This window comes from Brassica rapa, chromosome A09, assembly GCF_000309985.2.
Source record: "Brassica rapa cultivar Chiifu-401-42 chromosome A09, CAAS_Brap_v3.01, whole genome shotgun sequence".
NCBI lineage: Eukaryota > Viridiplantae > Streptophyta > Magnoliopsida > Brassicales > Brassicaceae > Brassica > Brassica rapa.
In genome coordinates, this window is record NC_024803.2 from 4217676 (window position 1) to 4236697 (window position 19022).

The 19022-nt window shown below is 33.3% G+C and overlaps 2 protein-coding genes, 1 long non-coding RNA gene and 1 pseudogene across 5 annotated transcripts; 3 read left to right on the forward strand and 1 right to left on the reverse strand.

The window, feature by feature from the left end:
- Positions 1-328: 328 nt before the first annotated feature.
- Positions 329-3895, reverse strand: LOC117128474. Its single transcript, XR_004451768.1, has 2 exons — positions 635-3895; positions 329-517 (listed from the first exon to the last, which is right to left on the reverse strand). It is a non-coding gene; the product is annotated as an uncharacterized LOC117128474 (long non-coding RNA).
- A 1609-nt stretch (positions 3896-5504) lies between these two features.
- Positions 5505-7657, forward strand: LOC103837417 (U-box domain-containing protein 41). Of its 3 annotated transcripts, none has more exons than XM_009113776.3 (2): positions 5505-6126; positions 6233-7657. In XM_009113776.3, exons 1-2 carry the CDS (start codon positions 5724-5726, stop codon positions 7507-7509), a joined length of 1680 nt encoding a protein of 559 aa, XP_009112024.2. In that variant the 5' UTR covers positions 5505-5723; the 3' UTR covers positions 7510-7657. The 3 variants fall into 3 exon arrangements, with proteins under 3 accessions (XP_009112024.2, XP_033136802.1, XP_033136801.1); XM_033280911.1 differs by having other exon boundaries at positions 5505-6128; positions 6229-7649; XM_033280910.1 differs by having other exon boundaries at positions 6218-7649.
- Positions 7658-7919: 262 nt separating this feature from the next.
- LOC117128473 lies at positions 7920-15278 on the forward strand (annotated as a pseudogene).
- A 620-nt stretch (positions 15279-15898) lies between these two features.
- On the forward strand, positions 15899-18511 carry LOC103837419 (TORTIFOLIA1-like protein 3). Its single transcript, XM_009113778.3, has 5 exons — positions 15899-16992; positions 17061-17166; positions 17267-17697; positions 17771-18113; positions 18195-18511. The coding sequence occupies exons 1-5, from the start codon at positions 16201-16203 to the stop codon at positions 18209-18211; spliced, it is 1689 nt and encodes a 562-aa protein (XP_009112026.1). The 5' UTR covers positions 15899-16200; the 3' UTR covers positions 18212-18511.
- The last annotated feature ends 511 nt before the right edge of the window (positions 18512-19022 follow it).

Genomic DNA, 19022 nt, shown 5'->3' on the forward strand with positions numbered 1-19022 from the left:
AAATATGATAGAAGATACAATAATTTTATCAGATATTTATTATTTAAAATCATTAATTGTCATATATATTTTAGCCACATTAGGCAATTCCGTAACTTTTATTTAAGTAAATTAGAAGAACATTAATAATGAATTTATGGTTAGTTTATTTTTTTTGATCAACATGGTTACTTTAAGAAAAAAATTTTATAATATATTTAGATAGATCAACTTATTTCTCTAAGGATTCTAAGAATCATTTTGGGGATGACACGTGGCTACTAAAAAATATTGTAATGCTTCTCAAATAATATATAAGAGATAATCATTATATTTTATCACAATAGTATGTTTTAGATATTTTATAATGTTATTGTGTTAATGTTGATAATTTCTTATTGAACCGCTACAATATCTCTTAATCAACCAGTCACAAATTTTCTAAATTTTCTGCAAAGGCACCAATTTATAACCGATGTACCAGTCGTATAAATTGTTTAATAACACTAGAAACCGCATCACCCACATCCACAAACTCCTGTAATCACACCCACAACCAATACATTTTAATCATTCAGCCCTTAAGTTGAATATATAACTTTATTCTGATGTAACATACAAAAACATAAAAATAATTGGTGAAAAAAATTCTTACCAAATTTGGTAATTTTCATAGTAGACTTCTCTGGAAGTCTTTTTGCAGAAGTCTTCTCCAAAAGTTTTCTGAAGAAGTCTTCTCCAAAGGTCTTCTGAAGAAGTCTGCTAATGTTGACCCAAAAAAAGAAGTCGGCTAATGAAGTTTGAAGGTCGATATTGTCCTCGGAATTTGAAAACATGCATATCCAAAACATTAAAATGGCTTCAAAGCAGAAAAAACTTCAGAAATATATTTTTTTATGTTGAAATAATACATAAAACAATCATGTTAGTTTAAATCTACAGTTTTTCAAATCTAACATATAAACACACACAAAAATCGATATCTAAAATTTATAGATCTACATTTAAAGTAGTGGAAGATGAAAACCATAAATGAAAAACCTGCAAAAAACAAGATAAAGTAGTAAGAAAGACATGAGAGAAATAGATGAGAAATTGATTTAAAGTTTGTTGTCTTCGAGTTTAAAAGACTAGACAGAGGTTGGAGAATTTTAGAGTGAGAAACATTATATTTTTGTTGTAGTTATTTGAGAATAAGATAGAGAATGTGTAAAAAACATTATATAAGGAGGCCAAAATTCTAACTAGGATAAATATTTTTGGTTCAGAGCTTCTAGAGAAGTCTTCTAGATCCTAAATTTAATATTCATCCCGTAAGACTTCCCAAGAACTTTTCTAATGCATCATATGTTAGAAAAATTTCTAAGAAGTCTTTTAAACCTTTAAATCAAATAACTAATTAAATAACAACAAACAATTCATTAACCATAATATCAACTTATAAAATATGTAATATATACAAAATTAAACACATATATGTCAGATTTATTTTATTTTAAAAGAATTTAGATTCTAAAATCTAACCCTAAAAGTACAAACAATAATACGTTACCAAACCCTAAACCAAGGACAATCTTGACTTACAACCTCTATTCCTTCAAATATGTTGAAACCAATTTAATTTTAGAAAATATTAATTTACATCATTTAGAATTACATGATTTCAATTTATTTTTCATCTATTTTTGAATAAATTTTATAAATGACTTTGCATGGTTATAATCGTAAAAGTGATGACAAGTGTTTTGTTTGATCATTAAGATATATTTGTAATTTCACTACCGTTTTAGATTACTTTTGCATTTGATGGAATTTGGAATATACTTTTGCTTTTAAAATAAAGTATTAAATCATTTTTGGAAAATTTCCCATTAAATAATGTATCAAGTTTTAAAATTTTGTTTATATAATTTATTTCTAAAAGTTTATCCAATTTTGTAAAAAACATTTTTGAAGTTTCTCATTCAGCATATTTTAAAGTTTTAACATAATTTAATTAATTTTTCTATTGTTTAATTATTTTTTTATACTTCTGAGAATAAAGAGTTTCTAATTGGAACCTAAGTTTCAAGTGCATGATGTTTGTGTCAATAAAGTATAAAGTATGAAGTAAAAACTCGAATTAGTGTTAAGCTTACCAAACCAGTGGTCAATTATTCCTTTGATTATAACCTTTCTCATATCATTATTTCAGCTCTCCACTGAACCCAGTACACACATGGTGGTCTATCAGACTCATGTATAGACGATGTGGGGATGTGACCATAAGATAACAGTAGCTAAAACATCGGGAATGGATAAAACAATACCAGAGCTATGAGACGTTCTTGAACCTCATCAGAAATTTATCAGACAAACATATACTATATCACATAAACTCATATATTACTATAATATTTTGATATAGCTTATAGTTTCCTGAAAAAAAATAGAAATACATTATTCTTTATTCCAAAGTAGTGCTAAAACGGGTGGTGTATCAAGGTTTCTTGAAAATTATATCCCATTAAGTTTGGCCGTCCATACACGTATCTGGCCACATATATTGATAATTCTGTCTGGAAGAGAGAAGGACTTACATGGACTTTCGCGGGATCATCACCTCTGATCAACGAAAATGGAACCCTCGTAGCTGGTGGTTCGGTAGGCTCTTTCTAGGGCAGTGGAACTGGAGATCCCTGATCTCAGAGTTTTCACTGATTGCACAACGCTCCTTAGAGAAATCACCTGCAAATCGCAGAGAAAGGAGATTCTCGGAGTTGTAACAGATATCCGATCAATCTTTACTGTTTTCGCCTCTATCTTCTTCTTTCATGTTTCGAGATCAGAAAACAAACGCGTCTCTTCGCCAGTCTGTATTAAACTTGGGCTAAGACATGTTTCCTTTTGGGCTTCTTAATATAATTTCAGTGACAAATAAGGGAATAATTCTGTCTCCTGCTTTGTATACTTCAGTTTCATAAAAATATTCCATGTTTGCTCCTTGCCTTAACAAACATTTCCATGCTGTTACATGAATTACTTCGTCACGGAATGCGATGATATATGGAGAGGCATTGAAGGCTAAGTGTTTGATTTCCTAAATTATCTTTGAGCGAAACACAATGGAACTTGAGAAGTTTACCAGGACCGAGTTATGAAGTTCAACACGAATTTTTTTTTTGCAAGCTTCATTTAGTGTAAAGTATGTAGTAACTAATATAAAAAGTACGAGGTGTTTCATTTTTTTTATCTAAATGATTGGAGTACAGAGGCATTAATGTGTAGGATTTATTAAAAAAATTATGTGGAAGGTCTTTTTAAACTACTAAATAATATCTTACCTTATTAGTAAATTTCTTTTACAAATATGTTTTGACCTTATCTTTTTAAATCTTGTCTTCTTAGTTTCAAGAATTTCTCTTAAAAGAAGTTTGACAAGTGGGTAAGTATCTTTTCAAATCTCGTTTTTTTAAGAAAATAATGTTATACGATTTTATATTAACCAAGTTTTATCTTTAAATTTTTTTTTATGATTTACCATGTGTAAGCAAAATAAAAAATAACCCCATTGAAGCAAAGTCCTATTCTTGTAGGCACGTGAGGCTGTTCAAACTCGATTATTTACCACGAGCCTCCTGCTTGTAGTACTAAGATCCAATGGTCTGAGTTTATCCTCTCAAAATATATGAACATGTAACAACATTGTAAACTACTATGTATTGATCAAGAACAGGATCGTGTCTCAAAAAGTAAATGCAAACTAAAACTATTCTTCTTGAACAAAAACGTTTGATTTGAGAGCGGGTTACGGGTAGGGTTATGCTTTGTTTCATATCGGGATTATAGATAAAAAGGTTTCTCCGCAAATAGTGTATAAAGCCCAGCCCCGAAGAACAACCATCTTGCGTCCTTCCATCCCTGGCAGACCCCGGCTCAAATAATTAATGAGCCTTGTACTAAAAAAAAAAAAAACTTGTTTTAAAATTATAGTTACGTTAAATGTATATTTGAAAATTAGGATCCTAAGTTTTTAGAAAATTAAGACCATAAAATTTGCCAAAAAGAAAAAGGAAACCAGTGCATTGTAAGCACATGCTATAAGCCGGACTGACCCATTGTCATCTAGCAGTGCAGACTTGTTGGGGTTATCGCAGCCCTCCACTGAACCAGTACACACAATGTAGTCTATCAAACTCATGCATAGACGTTGTGAGAATTGCTAAACTATTGGAAGCAAATAAGACAAGACCAGAGCTTTGCGACACTCTTGAACCTCATCAGCGATTTAACATGCGTTTTATATATATATATCAAATAAACTCATATGTTACTATAATATTTTGATATATCTTATCATGTGACAAAAAAGATCTTAGTCTTCATAAATATTGGCTAGAGTTTTCAAAGATATAAAATACATTATTTTTTCTTCCAACGAAGTGCTAAAACGGATGGTATACTAAGTTTTCTTGTAAAGTATATTCCATCAAGTCTGGTCGTCCATACACGCAGCTGACCACATCGAGGGAAAAGTCTATCTCCCTCGTTGTATACTTCAACGTCATAATAATATTCCAGGTGAGTTCCTTGCCTAAAAGAACAATTCCATTTTGTTGAATTATATAGCTCTTCATGGAATTTGATGATATATGAAGATTTGTAATTCAAGGTTTGTATGCCTAAGTCATCGTGATTGGAAGAACAATGGAGTTCGAGATTTCTACCAACACCGAGGTCGTTCTGAATTAAGACACGGTTTTTTACGCAAGCTTTATTTGGCCTAAAACATGTAATGATAAGTAACATAAAAAGTATGAGGTGTTTCATTTTTCTTTGGATCCGAATGTGAGTAACAAAAGCAATAATGTGTAGTATATTTATATATGTTTTGTGTGTGTAAAATCTTTTCGTTTATAGTACTAACTAAAGTTTTTACCAAAAAAAAACATAAATTTTGACAAGTTGTTAGGTGTCTTTTTTAAATCTTGTTTTTTTAGAGAAATTAATATTTCAAGATTTTCTCTTAAAATAAGTATTGAGATTTACCATGTGTCTTTTGTTTTATTTTATTTCTACTTTTTCTCTCTCTTTTGTTATTCTTAATTCAATGATTTTTATGTTTGTATTTTTTGGTGTTATGATTTTTTTTTGTAAGATTTGGTGTTATGATAAAATAGCATTCTGTAAATACAACACAAACTTCGTCAATTTTTGTATTTGCCTTATGTAGGAAAATAAGACTTCTTTGTGCTCTTTCTTCTTTGTCAAGAGATTCAAAACTTATTTTCGTTAATCAAACCTTTTAGATGTTTTTTAAATTTTTGCTTCGCAATATGGTTAATTCAATTAATGGTAAATTAATATAACCTTCTTTGAAACTTTAATAAATAGTATAGCAAATTTTATAAAGGAAAAAAACTATTAAAAAACTTGTGTCTGTTATTCAAAAAGTGTCTTTAAACACAATCAAGGCGTTAGTTAAACAAATAAACAAAACAAAACAAGACATATCTTAGTGGATGTCATGTTCTCTGTGTTTTTTTTTATCTGATCGATAATTTTCAGTAGGCCTACTTGACATCCTATACCGACTTTTTCTCACTAGAAACAACACAATTATTTTATCAAAAACTTTTTTTTTTTTTTGTAAACTATTTTATCAAAAACTTTATATTACAAAATTATTGCTATCTCGTTTTCCGAGTATGTAACACGCCTGACTTGTCTCCCATCGGCAATTATCATTACCGTCCTCCTCTGCGATGGGTGGAACTAAGAAGAAATGGTTCTCCTTCCACCAACGATCAGCTTCCGCCACCACTACAACTGTACCGCAACACAAACACAACGAAACTCCACCTGAGTTTCTCTGTCCCATAACAGGATTCCTCATGTCCGATCCTGTAGTTGTCCCATCTGGTCAAACCTTCGAGCGTCTCTCCGTTCAAGTCTGTCGTAACGTAGGATACGTACCGGATCTTCTCGATGGAACCCGACCCGATTTCTCCACCGTCATCCCCAACCTCGCCATGAAGTCCACCATCTTCAGCTGGTGCGACAGGAATAAAGTTGACCATCCTCGTCCTCCTGACTCTGCCTACGTTGAAAACGTGGTTCGTGCCCGCATGAATATAGATCCCCAGAGCCGGATTGGGACACAGCCAAGTAAAACATTAGTTTTAGTCTCTATTTTTTTTTTTTTGGAAAATTATATACATATATTAAAAATATTGACCATTTTATTAAATGTTTATAGCCTCCAAAATTTCAGGTTTGGGTGATCCGGAGCCTGAGATTCTCCCTCCTGTGGCTGAGAATTCACCTTCAGATTACTATGCTGTAATGGAGGCGATACGAGCACGTTCCAAGAACTCAGTGTCGCCGTCTCCGTCGCCGACAACATCACTTGAGTCAGTTACGGTCGGGCAGAGTCCATACCACCCGACACGAGCCGTTAGTATGTTCTCTTCTTCCTCCACTACTTCATCAGGAGTTTATATCGGAGCTGAAAGTCCGAACGCTATCTCATTCTCTTCCTCCGACTACTCTTCTTCTTCCCCGATGTCGCCGGAAGAAGAAGAGATCTTCAACAAACTAAGAACCGCCGACATTTTCGACCACGAGCAAGGTCTGATCCTGCTAAGGAAGATGACAAGAACAAGCGAGGAACTTCGTGTGTCTCTCTGTACAGACCGTATCCTCTCTTTCCTTCGATCACTTCTTGTTTCACGTTACAACCTCGTTCAGACAAACGCGGCAGCTTCTCTAGTCAACCTCTCGCTCGAGAAACAAAACAAAGTGAAGATCGTACGTTCAGGCTTCGTTCCCTTATTAATCGACGTGCTTAAATCTGGAACAACGGAGGCTCAGGAGCACGTCGCCGGAGTTTTGTTTAGTTTAGCGTTGGAGGATGAGAACAAAATGGTGATCGGAGTTCTCGGCGCGGTGGAGCCTCTCCTCCATGCGTTACGTTCTTCGGATAGCGAAAGAGCGCGTCAAGACGCGTCTCTTGCGTTGTATCACTTATCTTTGGTTCCTAGTAACAGGACTAGGCTGGTTAGAGCAGGTGCGGTGGCGACTCTGCTTTCGATGGTTAGGTCCGGTGAGTCCACGAGTAGGATACTTTTGGTGCTTTGTAACCTTGCGGCGTGTCCTGACGGAAAAGGAGCAATGCTGGAGGGTAACGCGGTGGCCATTCTGGTGGGGAAGCTAAGAGAAGGTGGTGGAGAAGATTCTGAGGCGGCGCGTGAGAATTGTGTGGCGGTTTTGTTGACGCTTTGTCAAGGGAATTTGAGGTTTAGGGGGTTGGCGAGTGAGGTGGGAGCTGAGGAAGTGTTGAAGGAAGTGGAGGAGAGAGGGAACGGACGGGTGAAGGAGAATGCGGCGAAGATTTTGCAGGTGATGAGAGGAGGAGGCGGTGGAGGTAGTACGTTTGGAGAAAATGGGGAGGCGCGTGAGTGGAACCGTATGCTTGAAGGGACTGGGTTGAGTCGAACTCAGTTTCAAGGAGGACAAAACGGGGGTTTCGCCTGTTCTTCCCAGTTCTAGCTTTTTTTTTTGTTTTTGTTTTTGATTATCTTCGCTCTTTTTTCTTTATCCTTTTTGATAAAAATGTTTTTTTGTTTGATTGATATCAATGGGTGTAAATGATCAATTTGCGCGAAATGTAATAATACGTGATTATTGTTTCTCTGTTGTTAAATACTAGAAGCGAAATGTCCATTTGTCTGTAAAGAGAGACTAATGCTTTTGCATTGTTAAATAATCACTTAAGGTTTATCTTGTTTGATAGTTAACACCTTGTTCGAAAACTCATAGATGGGTAAGTATTGATAAGTTAATATTTAGTTCCGAGTATGTACTAAATTTTTAAAAATAATTACAAATTACTAAAATTATCTCATCTCATCTTATATATTAATTGAGAAGTCATTTAAATGATGTTTGTTTATGTTTCGTTCATATTATATATATCGTTCATATTATATATAAGGCACTATTAGATTTTTTTTATGTTTTTAAAGCACACACATGATTTATAAATCACTTGTCAAGATTATGAAATTATTTATAAACTTCTTCAAAACATTTTTTGTTTACAAAATCATTTTATTAGAGTTTTAACCCCCAAATTTGTAAGAAAAAAAAAATTAGTTGAGATCTTAAATAAATTTTCTGTGGACCCCTAAATCTCAGGCAGCCCATGGCTCACGTTTCTACAAGAATAGGATTTTGCTTCAATGGGGGTTATATCTTATGTTGCTTCTACATGGTTAATCTTAAAACTTGTTTAAGATAAAATATTATAACATTGTTTTCTTAAAAAACGAGATTTAAAAAGATTCTTAGTAAATTGTCAAACTTGTTTTACGAGAAAATCTTTGAAACTAAGAAAGACAAGATTTAAAAAGATACGGTCAGAACATATTTGTAAAACAAATTTACTAATAAGGTAAGATATTATTTAGTACTTTAAATAGAAAGACCTTTCACACAAATTTCTTTTAATAAATACTGCACATTAATGCATTTATACTCCACTCATAATCATTTAGACAAAAAAAAATGAAATACCTCGTACTTTTTATATTAGTTACTACATACTGTAGGCTACATGAAGCTTGCAAAACAAAATCGCGTACTTCATAACGAACTTGGTCCTGGTAGACTTCTCCAGTTCCATTGTGTTCCAATGACGATGATTTAGGTACACAAACCTTAGCCTGCAATGCTTTTCCATATATCATCTCATTCCATGATGAATTACCTCGTGTAACAAGATGGACATGTTTGTTAAGGCAATGAGCTAACATGAAATATTTCTATCAAATTCAAGCATACAAAGCAGGAGACAGATTTATCCCTAAATGTGGCCAGATTCGTGTATGGACGGCCAAACTTGATGGGATATCAAGAAACCTTGATACACCACCTGTTTAAGCACTATACTGGAATAAAACGACGGAATAAAAAAAAACGTATTTCTATCTTCTCAGAAAACTGTAAGCTATATCAAAAATATTATATTAACAATTGAGTTTTTGTGATATATATGTTTGTCTTTCAAATCTCTGATGAGGTTCTAAAAACGTGTCATAGTTTTGGTATTATCATATCCATTCTTGATGTTTTAGCAACCGTTATCTTATGGTCACATCCCCACATTGTCTATACATGATTCTGATAATGTGTACAGGGTTTAGTGGAGAGCTGAAATAATGATATGAGAAAGGTATAATCCAAGGATTACTCGACCACTGGTTTGGTAAGCTTGACACGAGTTCGACTTTTTACTTCATTCTTTATTGATAAGAGTGAAAACATCATGTACTTAGAAACTTAGGTTATTCATTAAGGGTAACACCAACTTTAACCACTATAACTTTTTAGCGTGAAAGTATAATAATATTTAAACATGTTAAACTAACTAATATTAATTTATTTAAAATAATAATTATTTATGAATAATTATTTTAATTTATAAATATTAATTAATTGAAAATCATATAGATAATTATAATAAAATAAAGTTTTAATTAAATTTAATTTGTATTTTATTATAATAATTAGTTTAGTTATTCATATTTATTATTTTTGTTAATAAATTAAATAATATATCAATTTTTAAAAAATATATATAATTTATTTCTTAAATTTTTATCCAGTTATGTAAATAAATATTTGTTTTTTTATTCACCATATTATAAAATTTTAAATAATTTAATTAATTTTCGAAAGTTTAGTTAATCTTTCCACGATATCGAGAATAAAGTTTTAAAAATCGGAATCTAAGTTTCCAAGTGCATGATGCTATCATTCTTATCAATATAGTATGAAGTAAAAACTTGAATTGGTTTCAAGCTTACCAAACCAGTAGTCAAGTATTCCTTTGAATATAACCTTTCTCATATCATTATTCAGCTGTCCACTGATCCCAGTACTCAGTACTACACACACGGGGGCTTTCAGGCTCACGTATAGACAATGTAAGGATGTGACAATATATAAGATAACGGTTTCTAAAACACCGGGAATGGATGAGTCAATACCAGAGATATGAGAGACGTTTCTAAACCTCATAAGAGATTTAGCAGACAAACATTTATATCACATAAAGTCATATGTTATTATAATATTTTGATTTTTCTTTTTGATAAAGGGTTTATTATAATAAAAAAGCTTCAAAAATAATTTTTTTATGTTTAAGTAATAAGAAAACAATTATAATATTTTGATATAGCTTATAGTTTCATGAAAGAAGTAGAATTACATTATGCTTTATTCCAGCGTAGTGCTAAAACGGGTGGTGTATCAAGGTTTCTTGAAAAGTATATCCCATCAAGTTTGGCCGTCCATACACGTATCTGGCCACATTTAGGGATAAAATTATATCCTGCTCTGTATACTTCAACTTTATAAGAATATTCCTTGTTAGCTCCTTGCCTTAACAAACAAATCCATGCCGTTCTAATAATCACATCGTCATGGAACTCGATGACATATGGAGGAGCATTAAAGTTTAAGTTCTTGACGCCTAAATCATCGTGTAGAGAATAACAATGGAACTCGAGAATTCTACCCGGACCGAGTTCGTTATGAAGTAGAACACGATTTTTCTCGCAGGCTTCGTGTAGCCTAAAGTATGTAGTTACTAATATAAAAAGTATGAGGTGTTTCATTTTTTTAAATCTAAATGATTATGAGTGGAGTACAAAGACATTATTGTGTAGTATTTATAAAAAATAATTTTGTGAAAGATCTTTTTATTTTAAACTACCAAATAATATCTTACCTTTTTAGTAAATTTCTGTTACAAATATGTTTTGACCATATAATTTTAATTTGTTTCAAGATTTTCTCTTTAAATAAGTTTGACTAGTTGGAAAGTATCTTTTAAGTCTTGTTTTTCTTAGAAAAACAATATTTTAAATATTTTCTCTTAAACAAGTTTTAAGGTTTAACCTGTGGAAGCAAATAATATAGAGAATAAAACTAGTTTAACCCTTATTTATCCGTTAATTTAACTCTAATTTTATTTTAATTATTAGTTGGTATTTCATACCTAATTTACCCTTATTTTCTTTGTTAACAAAAAAATAATAACGAAAATACCTTTAATAAATTTTTGGAATATTTATGATTTTATCACAGACAGACTTATTTTGTTTATGTTTTATGTAGCCACGGACTTAGATATATTTTTCTCTAGCCACAGATTTATTTAAATATCTATGTACTTAATAAAATTTCTACAGACTTGTTATAACAAAGGTTATTAAACTCGTTTATAATGCTGCCATTAGTGGATTGGCAAAATCGTTTGAGCCATTATAGAAACTCCAAGTCCAAGTTGTCTACTGGTCGACCACAAGCTTGTTGACTTCCAGTGGCTAATATGTTTCCCGTTAAGACAACAATTCTAAAGTGATATACGTACATATGTTGAAGGTTAATATTAGCGCACATGATGTCATGATCTATATTTCAAGCAAAAGTGTACTCTATCGGGTTTTCTTATCTGATGTTTTAGATTTGTTCACATTTTTAAAAAATATTTGATTTAGTATATTTTCTAAAAAATAATTACTAGCTAACTATAGTTCAACTTCTATCTGATTTAACATATATCTAGTAAATTGGATCTGGAAACTAGAAAGATGTGTGGACGAGAGAGAAAGACACAATAATAAAAAAGTTTAAAACATAAAACGTGCGTGCTTTATCGTTTGGTCAAAGCCAGACAGTTCGTGTGAAGATGTCAGAGGACAACAAGCTCTGAACTATTCTACGAACATTCCGTGTATACAACAGGATCCATTAAACAGATTTGATCAACCAGTCCTGTTTATTGCCAAATTGAATACAGACAAGAGGAAGGCCGAGTACTGAAACCAAAATTGTAGTTAAAACTATTTAATAGCATGTACAAGTGGACAGTAGCGGAGCCACCTTAGATCCAGGGGTGTCAAGTGACCCATATGAAATCTACAAAATTTAGTTAAAACTATTTAATTACATTGTTAAATAATTTGATACTATTTTTGAACAGGGTCCAAAATAAAAATGAGACGGCCCTGATTAAGAATATCTATTGGACTCGACTCACAAAAGTGAGCACTTCTCAATACTCCTACCCAGCTCAACAGCAGTGTTCTCGTGGACTATAAACTATTGATCGTTTTGGTAATATAAATTTTTTAAAGTTGTGAAAAGTCTCTACAAGTAGTAGTCGTGTATACTTATGATGAATTGTCAAATTTTCAGTTTAAAATTGCTTAAACTATTACTGCGTAAGGTAAGTTCAAAAAGAAAAACTGTTACTGGGTATATTTTCAGTTTTTATACTTCACTAGTGCACAGTGTATTATTACTGGTTCATTCAAGTTTGTGTTTGATCATGCGATAAGGTCTTTGTGAACTAAATTTTTAAAAAGTATGTTTAGTTGAGAGTCTTGAGACTAGTTTGTGCTTGCCCCTTGACTGCATGCTTGGATATTAAAAATATAGTATAAAATAACTAAGACAAACTCATTTCCTTTGTTTGCTATTTTGGTTCTTCAAGTCAGATGTTTATGTATGTATATAAAAAGTATACTGAATCATATAAATCAAATCAATTCGTAGACGCTGCTTTATGGAGCAAACAACTAGGTCCTCTCCACGTGTTTCAGACAAATCAATATGATCAAAAACTGAAAATATTTCACATCTTCTAGTTGGCAAATTTTTTTTATCAGATCAAACATTAACATACTTTTGTTTGTTTGTTCCACTTGGAAAGACAATCATAGGACAAGACCTTATGACTGGGGCATAAACTAGTGTTATCCATAGGCTACTTTTGTAACCTATAGAAAGCTAATTGATTCATATACCATGTGCCAATAAGAACAAGGATGAATCATGGGAACTTGAACATGCTTTTGTATGGATCATTATTGCAGTTTTCCGCATGCTTTATGATTTCTTGGTCCAGCTCTAATAATACTTCTACGTACATCCTTAAAACTTTTTGTATATATTTTAGTATATTTAACCGTAATAGACTTTTTCATAAAATAAATTTTGTAAAAATCAATTATTCTACGTTAAATTTCACAAAAAATGTTTAAAGTGTGGCCAAATTTTAAGGTCAATATATATTTGTAGTCGCACAATCAAATGAATATATGGCCTTGTGATGGATTCTTTAGTTTGATTTTCTGTGAATGGTTTTTTTGAGGGGACTAGTTGATCTTTGTGTTCGTGACCTGGATGTTAAAGTTAGGTTTCATTTTGTCTAATCAAAGTTGTTGGAAGATAAATTTAAATTGGATACAAAAATACTCATACTACTATTAATCCGCAGAGTGGTACGCATCATGTTAAATGAATTTAGCACCTTCCTCCAAGAATTTTCTAATTGCTTTAGCTATTTATATATGAATATCTCCCTTGGAACAGGTGAAAGAAGAAGTTGAATTGGCTCTTGCAAATCACTAACAGGCATCAAGTGGTAAACCTTCTTTCCAAAATACATATTGATTACTCCGGTTTGAGTTTAATCACCTTGGAGGGTTATGGTTTTGTGTCAAATCTTCACAACACAGCACAATGTAGTGGCCAGTACAGTGATATTGTTGACATGGAAGTTACTCCACAAGGTTTATATGAAGACTTCAGTCTCTGAAATATATGTGTAGGCCGGTTCGGTGCAGCCTGACTATTTACTGGGTTTTTCTTGGTCCAGTTTAGAAATCAGGAAGCCTCCAGATCTATACCTGTATAGACCGGACCTCAAACCGAGATTTAGATTTGACACCCTTAATTTTCGACTTAACATGACCATTACACCACACGTTGTTCACGTGTCATGCTAATTAAATTATCAGCTACACTAATGAAAACAAGTACAAAGAGCTTTCATGCTTTGATTTGATAACATTGGTTCACCAAATATGCATATAAAATGTTAAAATGTTAGTTGAACCACCCTGGGTTACGTATGACAAAGAAGCCCATCATATTAAGTTACTTTTGCTTGATTTGCACATATAGATGTTTGAAAGTTACAAGTCCTATGTTCTATATTGTCTACATTTGTACCCATAGTTTGATATGTTGTCGACATTCAATCAATTTATGATATTGAGAGGTATGCAATTTCGTAAAAAGAAATATTATTTCTACCACAACCATTTAAAATTAAAAAATTAATGTATTGAAAGCTACATAAACTATATGAATCTAATATTCATAAACTATTAAATAATATATAATTATCATAATTCGATAATCAGAATAATATAAGAAATTTAATAATTTTCACTGATGTTTTGACATGTTATTGATTTTACAACATTGCATTTAAATATTTGACATATGTATTTATTTTATTTTTGATAGTTAGATTTAGGTAGGAGTGTCAAAATGAATTATCTCGCTCAATTCAGCTCAACTCACAGTGAACTCGGATATTTCATGAGCTAACTCAGCTCAGCTCAACTATTATATGAGCTTCAATATGTATACTCGAACTCAGATCATCTAGATCATGAGTTAAATGAGTTAACTATCGATCAAATATAAAAAATGAAAATTATAAAAATAAATTGTAAAATAAAATAATTTTCATAATATTATTTAAAATTACTCCAAAACATAATACAGTTTAAAATTAGTCTAAAAATATATTTCCCATAAGATTTTTGAGATGATTCATGTTCAAAATCTTCATCTATTCAAATCATAAGTATATTCGGCGTGAGAGTCTTAGGAATATTTTTTTTTTAGATTTTAATTCTAAAGATATATTATATGAGGATTGATATAAATATTCTTTTACATTTTTATATATTTATAACTTTTTGGTTTTGCATTTTAATTTAAAAGATAAATATGATTAATATAGAAACTATCTTTTCTGACATAAAAAAATATAAGTCATATATATATATATATATATTAAGTATAAAAACGACTAAGCTCATGAGTTAGCTCATGACCATTAAAGATCTTTCATATAACTCGTGATTTAATTTAAACTCAATCATTAAGCTTATTTATTAAATGAGCCTAAAAAACAAAGATCATGCTCATGAAAAATCAAGCTGAGCTGAGCCAACTCACGAGCTAACTCGCTCAACTCAGCTCAGCTTGCAGTGAGCTCGGATATTTCATGAGCTAACTCAGCTCAACTCATTTATTATATGAGTTTCAATATGTAAACTCGAACTCAGATCATTTAGATCATGAATTAAATGAGCCAACTCGCAATCAAATATTTAAAAAATAATTTATAAAAATAATTACAAAATAAATTACAAAATAAAATAATTTTCATAATATAATTTAAAATTAATCCAAAACACTAATATTACATAAGAAAAATATAAGTCATATATATATATATAAAATATAAAAGCGAGCAAACTCATGAGTTAGCTCATGATCATTAAAAATTGCTCATATAACTCGTGATCTAATTTAAGCTCGATCATTAAACTTATTTATTAAATTAGCTTAAAAACAGAGATCATGGTCATGAAAAATTAAGATGAGTTGAGTTAGCTAACAAACACTCATTTTGACACCCCTAGATTATGTTATAGTACGTTTTCATAGTCGGGTTAACCAACTTCTCATCATATAATATCAGATTTCAAATCAAACACATTTCTGTCTATCGAAATGATATTATGATGTTAGCAATATATATCGCTTAATACTTCAAGATACATAGTTTTGAGTATCTTACTTTTGTAAAAAATGTGTTGTATGGTGAAGTCTTAAACATAACCATGACCATAAGATTAGATTAGTTTACAATAATTACTGTAACTAAGATAACCATATTACACATGAATCAAGTAGACCAACGGGAAACACTATACTTCTAAACACTAAACCTTCAATTCCATTAAATACGTCATTTAGGAAAACAAGGCGGATCATTCTTAAACACACATCATCGTGTCCCCCCTAGCGTGATTATTCATTATTTAGACACCTGAAGAAACGGCACCGTTTCAGGTCTTCTTCATCATCACCTCTCCAAAATTAAAACGGTATAAAGACAGAACACAGAGACACACGTAAACAAATTGTAAAAAAAAAAAAGAAAAGTAAACTGATCACCGAGTCAAAGCTTCACGTCCCGACCGAACACACATCTAGTTCTTAACTTACACTAAATGCCACTGTCTCCGCCGCATCACTGATCCTCAACCTTCGCCGGAAAATACTAAAAACGGTCGGAAAATGGAGAAGAGTTCGAAACAAAAGATGTCGGAGCTGTTAACAAAGCTCGGTGATCGAGACACGTTCACAATGGCGGCGAAAGAGCTAGACTTGATGGCAAGAAACATTGATCCCACCTCCGGGAATCTCCAGTCGTTCATCTCCGTCGTCCTCTCCACCGACGCCGGAGATAAACCGGCGGTTCGCAAGCATTGCATCCACCTCCTCGCGGTTCTATCAGTCTCTCTCCCTCCGAACTCTCTCTCTCCTCACCTCTCCAAGATCCTATCTCGCGTCACGCGCCGCCTCCGCGATCCGGACTCTTCCGTCCGGTCGGCCTGCGTCGCGGCGGTGTCGGCGATCGCGTCCCGGACGACGAAGCCTCCTTTCGGTTCCGCGTTCGTGAAGCCGCTGTCGGAGGCGCTTTTCACGGAGCAGGAGGTGAACGCGCAGATCGGAGCGGGGCTTTGTCTCGCGGCGGCGATCGACGCGGCGGAGGATCCGGATCCGGTTCGGTTAGGAACAACACTTTTGCCTAGGCTTGAGAAGCTGGTGAAGTGTAATGCTTTTAAGGCCAAACCGGCCGGAGTTGTTGTGATCGGAAGTGTGATTGGTGCTGGTGGTGTTTCCGGAGCCGCCGGTGGATTGAAAGGGTTGGTGGATTGTTTAGTTAGTGTCTTGAGTAGTGAAGATTGGGCGGCGAGGAAAGCAGCGGCTGAAGCTTTGGGGAGGTTGGCCACGGTGGAGAGGAATGGCTTAGGAGAGTTTAAGGCCAAGTGTTTGAAGATCTTTGAAAGCAAGAGATACGACAAGGTTTGGTCTTAAATCTGATGAGTTTAGGTTTGTCTTGATCGCAAGTTTCAATCTCTGATGTTGTTTAGGTGAAAACTGTGAGAGAGGTGATGAATGAGATGATGGAGGCTTGGACTCAAGTCCCAGATTTGTCAGAGGAGGCTTCTCCACCAAGATCTAATGCTTCTTCTAAAGGTAATCTTCCTCCACATTGGATCTTGGCTAAATTAGGAAACTTTTTGTTGTTTAGTACATACTATTCTTGGTTAAGATTCGTATGTCTATAACCCTTCAGGCTCTGGAGTTGCATCAACACCTGCTAAATCAAGAACTCGTGAGGTTAATAGATCGACTCCACCGGGGAGCTCAATCGCCACCGTGGCGAGGAGACGGACTAATGTAAGAAGTAGTGATCAGAAGAAAACAAGTTCAGTACCATCACATACTAAATTGAATGTAAGGAGGAGACTGGAGTTGAATGCTGGAGGAGGAGCTAGTGTTCTCTGTGGTGAGCCTCTTGAAGAAGAACATCATCACCATAATGAAAATACAAAAGAAGCTGACCATTCTAATCATGAGAAGATGCAGTCTCTTACTGGTGATCATGTCTTGTCTGAAAACCAGAATAGTAGTAATAACTGCAAAGGGCTTGAAGATATGTCTCTGATCCGTAGTCAGCTTGTTCAGATTGAGCAACAACAATCCAATCTAATGGACCTCCTCCAGGTTTGTTTCTACAAAGCGGAAGTGACACCATGATGATAATCTCTGAAACTCATTTTGTGTTTTATTTCATTAGAGATTTGTAGGAAGCTCACAACATGGAATGATTAGTCTGGAAACTCGAGTTCAGGGCCTAGAGATTGCGTTGGATGAGATATCTTATGACTTGGCGGTTTCAAATGGGAGAATGAGTAACGGTTCAAGCAGAAACAACTGTTGTCTTATACCTCCTGGAAGTTTCATTCGATCCAAGTTCTGGAAGAAACCAGATTCTATGTATTCAGCATCGAGGCTGGTCACTTACAGAAACAGAAATGCACAAACCATGTGGATGCAAAACTCTACGCAGAGGTTTAATGGTCCTGCAGGATTTATAGTCAACCCATTAGCTGAAATTCGACCAGATAATGGATCTGCAGGTATGTTATGTTCTTTTGCTGAAGCAGTTCTGTGTTTAGTCAACAACAAAATCAAGAAACACTTGTTTGATTCTTTTGCAGGTATGCCTCACAATTAAGGAAAGAAGAGAAACACATCCTTCAAAGATTCTGAGACTTGGAAACCACTGTGTGTGAATGTGGTGATTCCTTACTCTTACTGATTACTAAGTTATAATATTACTACTACCCTAAGTTCACATCCATTTTCTGTTTCTTTTTTTTCTTGAAAATATGTTTTACTAAAAATCCTTGAAAATTTAGACTAAGTAGCTACCTAACTTGTGTAAATTCACGGGTTGAATAGTTGAACTAGTTGGCAACTGTTTTTCTTGCTCTACTTTGGAAAGAAAATGGATTTATTTGATCTTTTTGTTGAATTAATTATTGCCTACACTGTTGCCCTACTGGTTTTTGTGTCATAAAGGGACTTCATGGGCAATCAAATAGTTTAGTAGTTCTAAAAAGTAAAAAAGGAAAGCTTTACATTATAACTGATTCTGAAATTTTTGTATTGTAGTACATGTTTGAGTATGGGCAATCAAACAAAGATAAACAAAACATAATGCTCAAGCAGTGGTGATCATGTGACTCTAGAGTAAAAGACTACTTATGGGGATTAAGATAAGACACTATATTGGCTGAGTGAAAATGTTAGCACATGATTACTGTTTTGCATGTTAATTAGACATAAAGTAAAAAACAAAAGAGGTATCAAGTTAAAAGTGAAAGCAAAAAATACCACATCACACCAACCAGAGTTGTTTTTTCTTTTTCTTTCTAAGGACTGAAACATTCAAGTTCTTGTTGTTGCCAATCTGCTTGCTTGTCCTACTAAAAATGTACATATTTTTTATTATTGTCTAATCTAAATTTGAATGTCCGCTTAAA

What these genes read in the sequence shown, in the direction of transcription:
- LOC103837417 (XM_033280910.1), top strand. Translation starts at nt 5,724, where the DNA reads ATGGGTGGAACTAAGAAGAAATGGTTCTCCTTCCACCAACGATCAGCT. An exon ending in CCGGATTGGGACACAGCCAA is followed by an intron (nt 6,127 to 6,217) that starts GTAAAACATTAG and finishes AAATGTTTATAG; the next exon opens with CCTCCAAAATTTCAGGTTTG.
- LOC103837419 (XM_009113778.3), top strand. Translation starts at nt 16,201, where the DNA reads ATGGAGAAGAGTTCGAAACAAAAGATGTCGGAGCTGTTAACAAAGCTC. An exon ending in ATCTAATGCTTCTTCTAAAG is followed by an intron (nt 17,167 to 17,266) that starts GTAATCTTCCTC and finishes ATAACCCTTCAG; the next exon opens with GCTCTGGAGTTGCATCAACA. An exon ending in ATCTAATGGACCTCCTCCAG is followed by an intron (nt 17,698 to 17,770) that starts GTTTGTTTCTAC and finishes TTATTTCATTAG; the next exon opens with AGATTTGTAGGAAGCTCACA.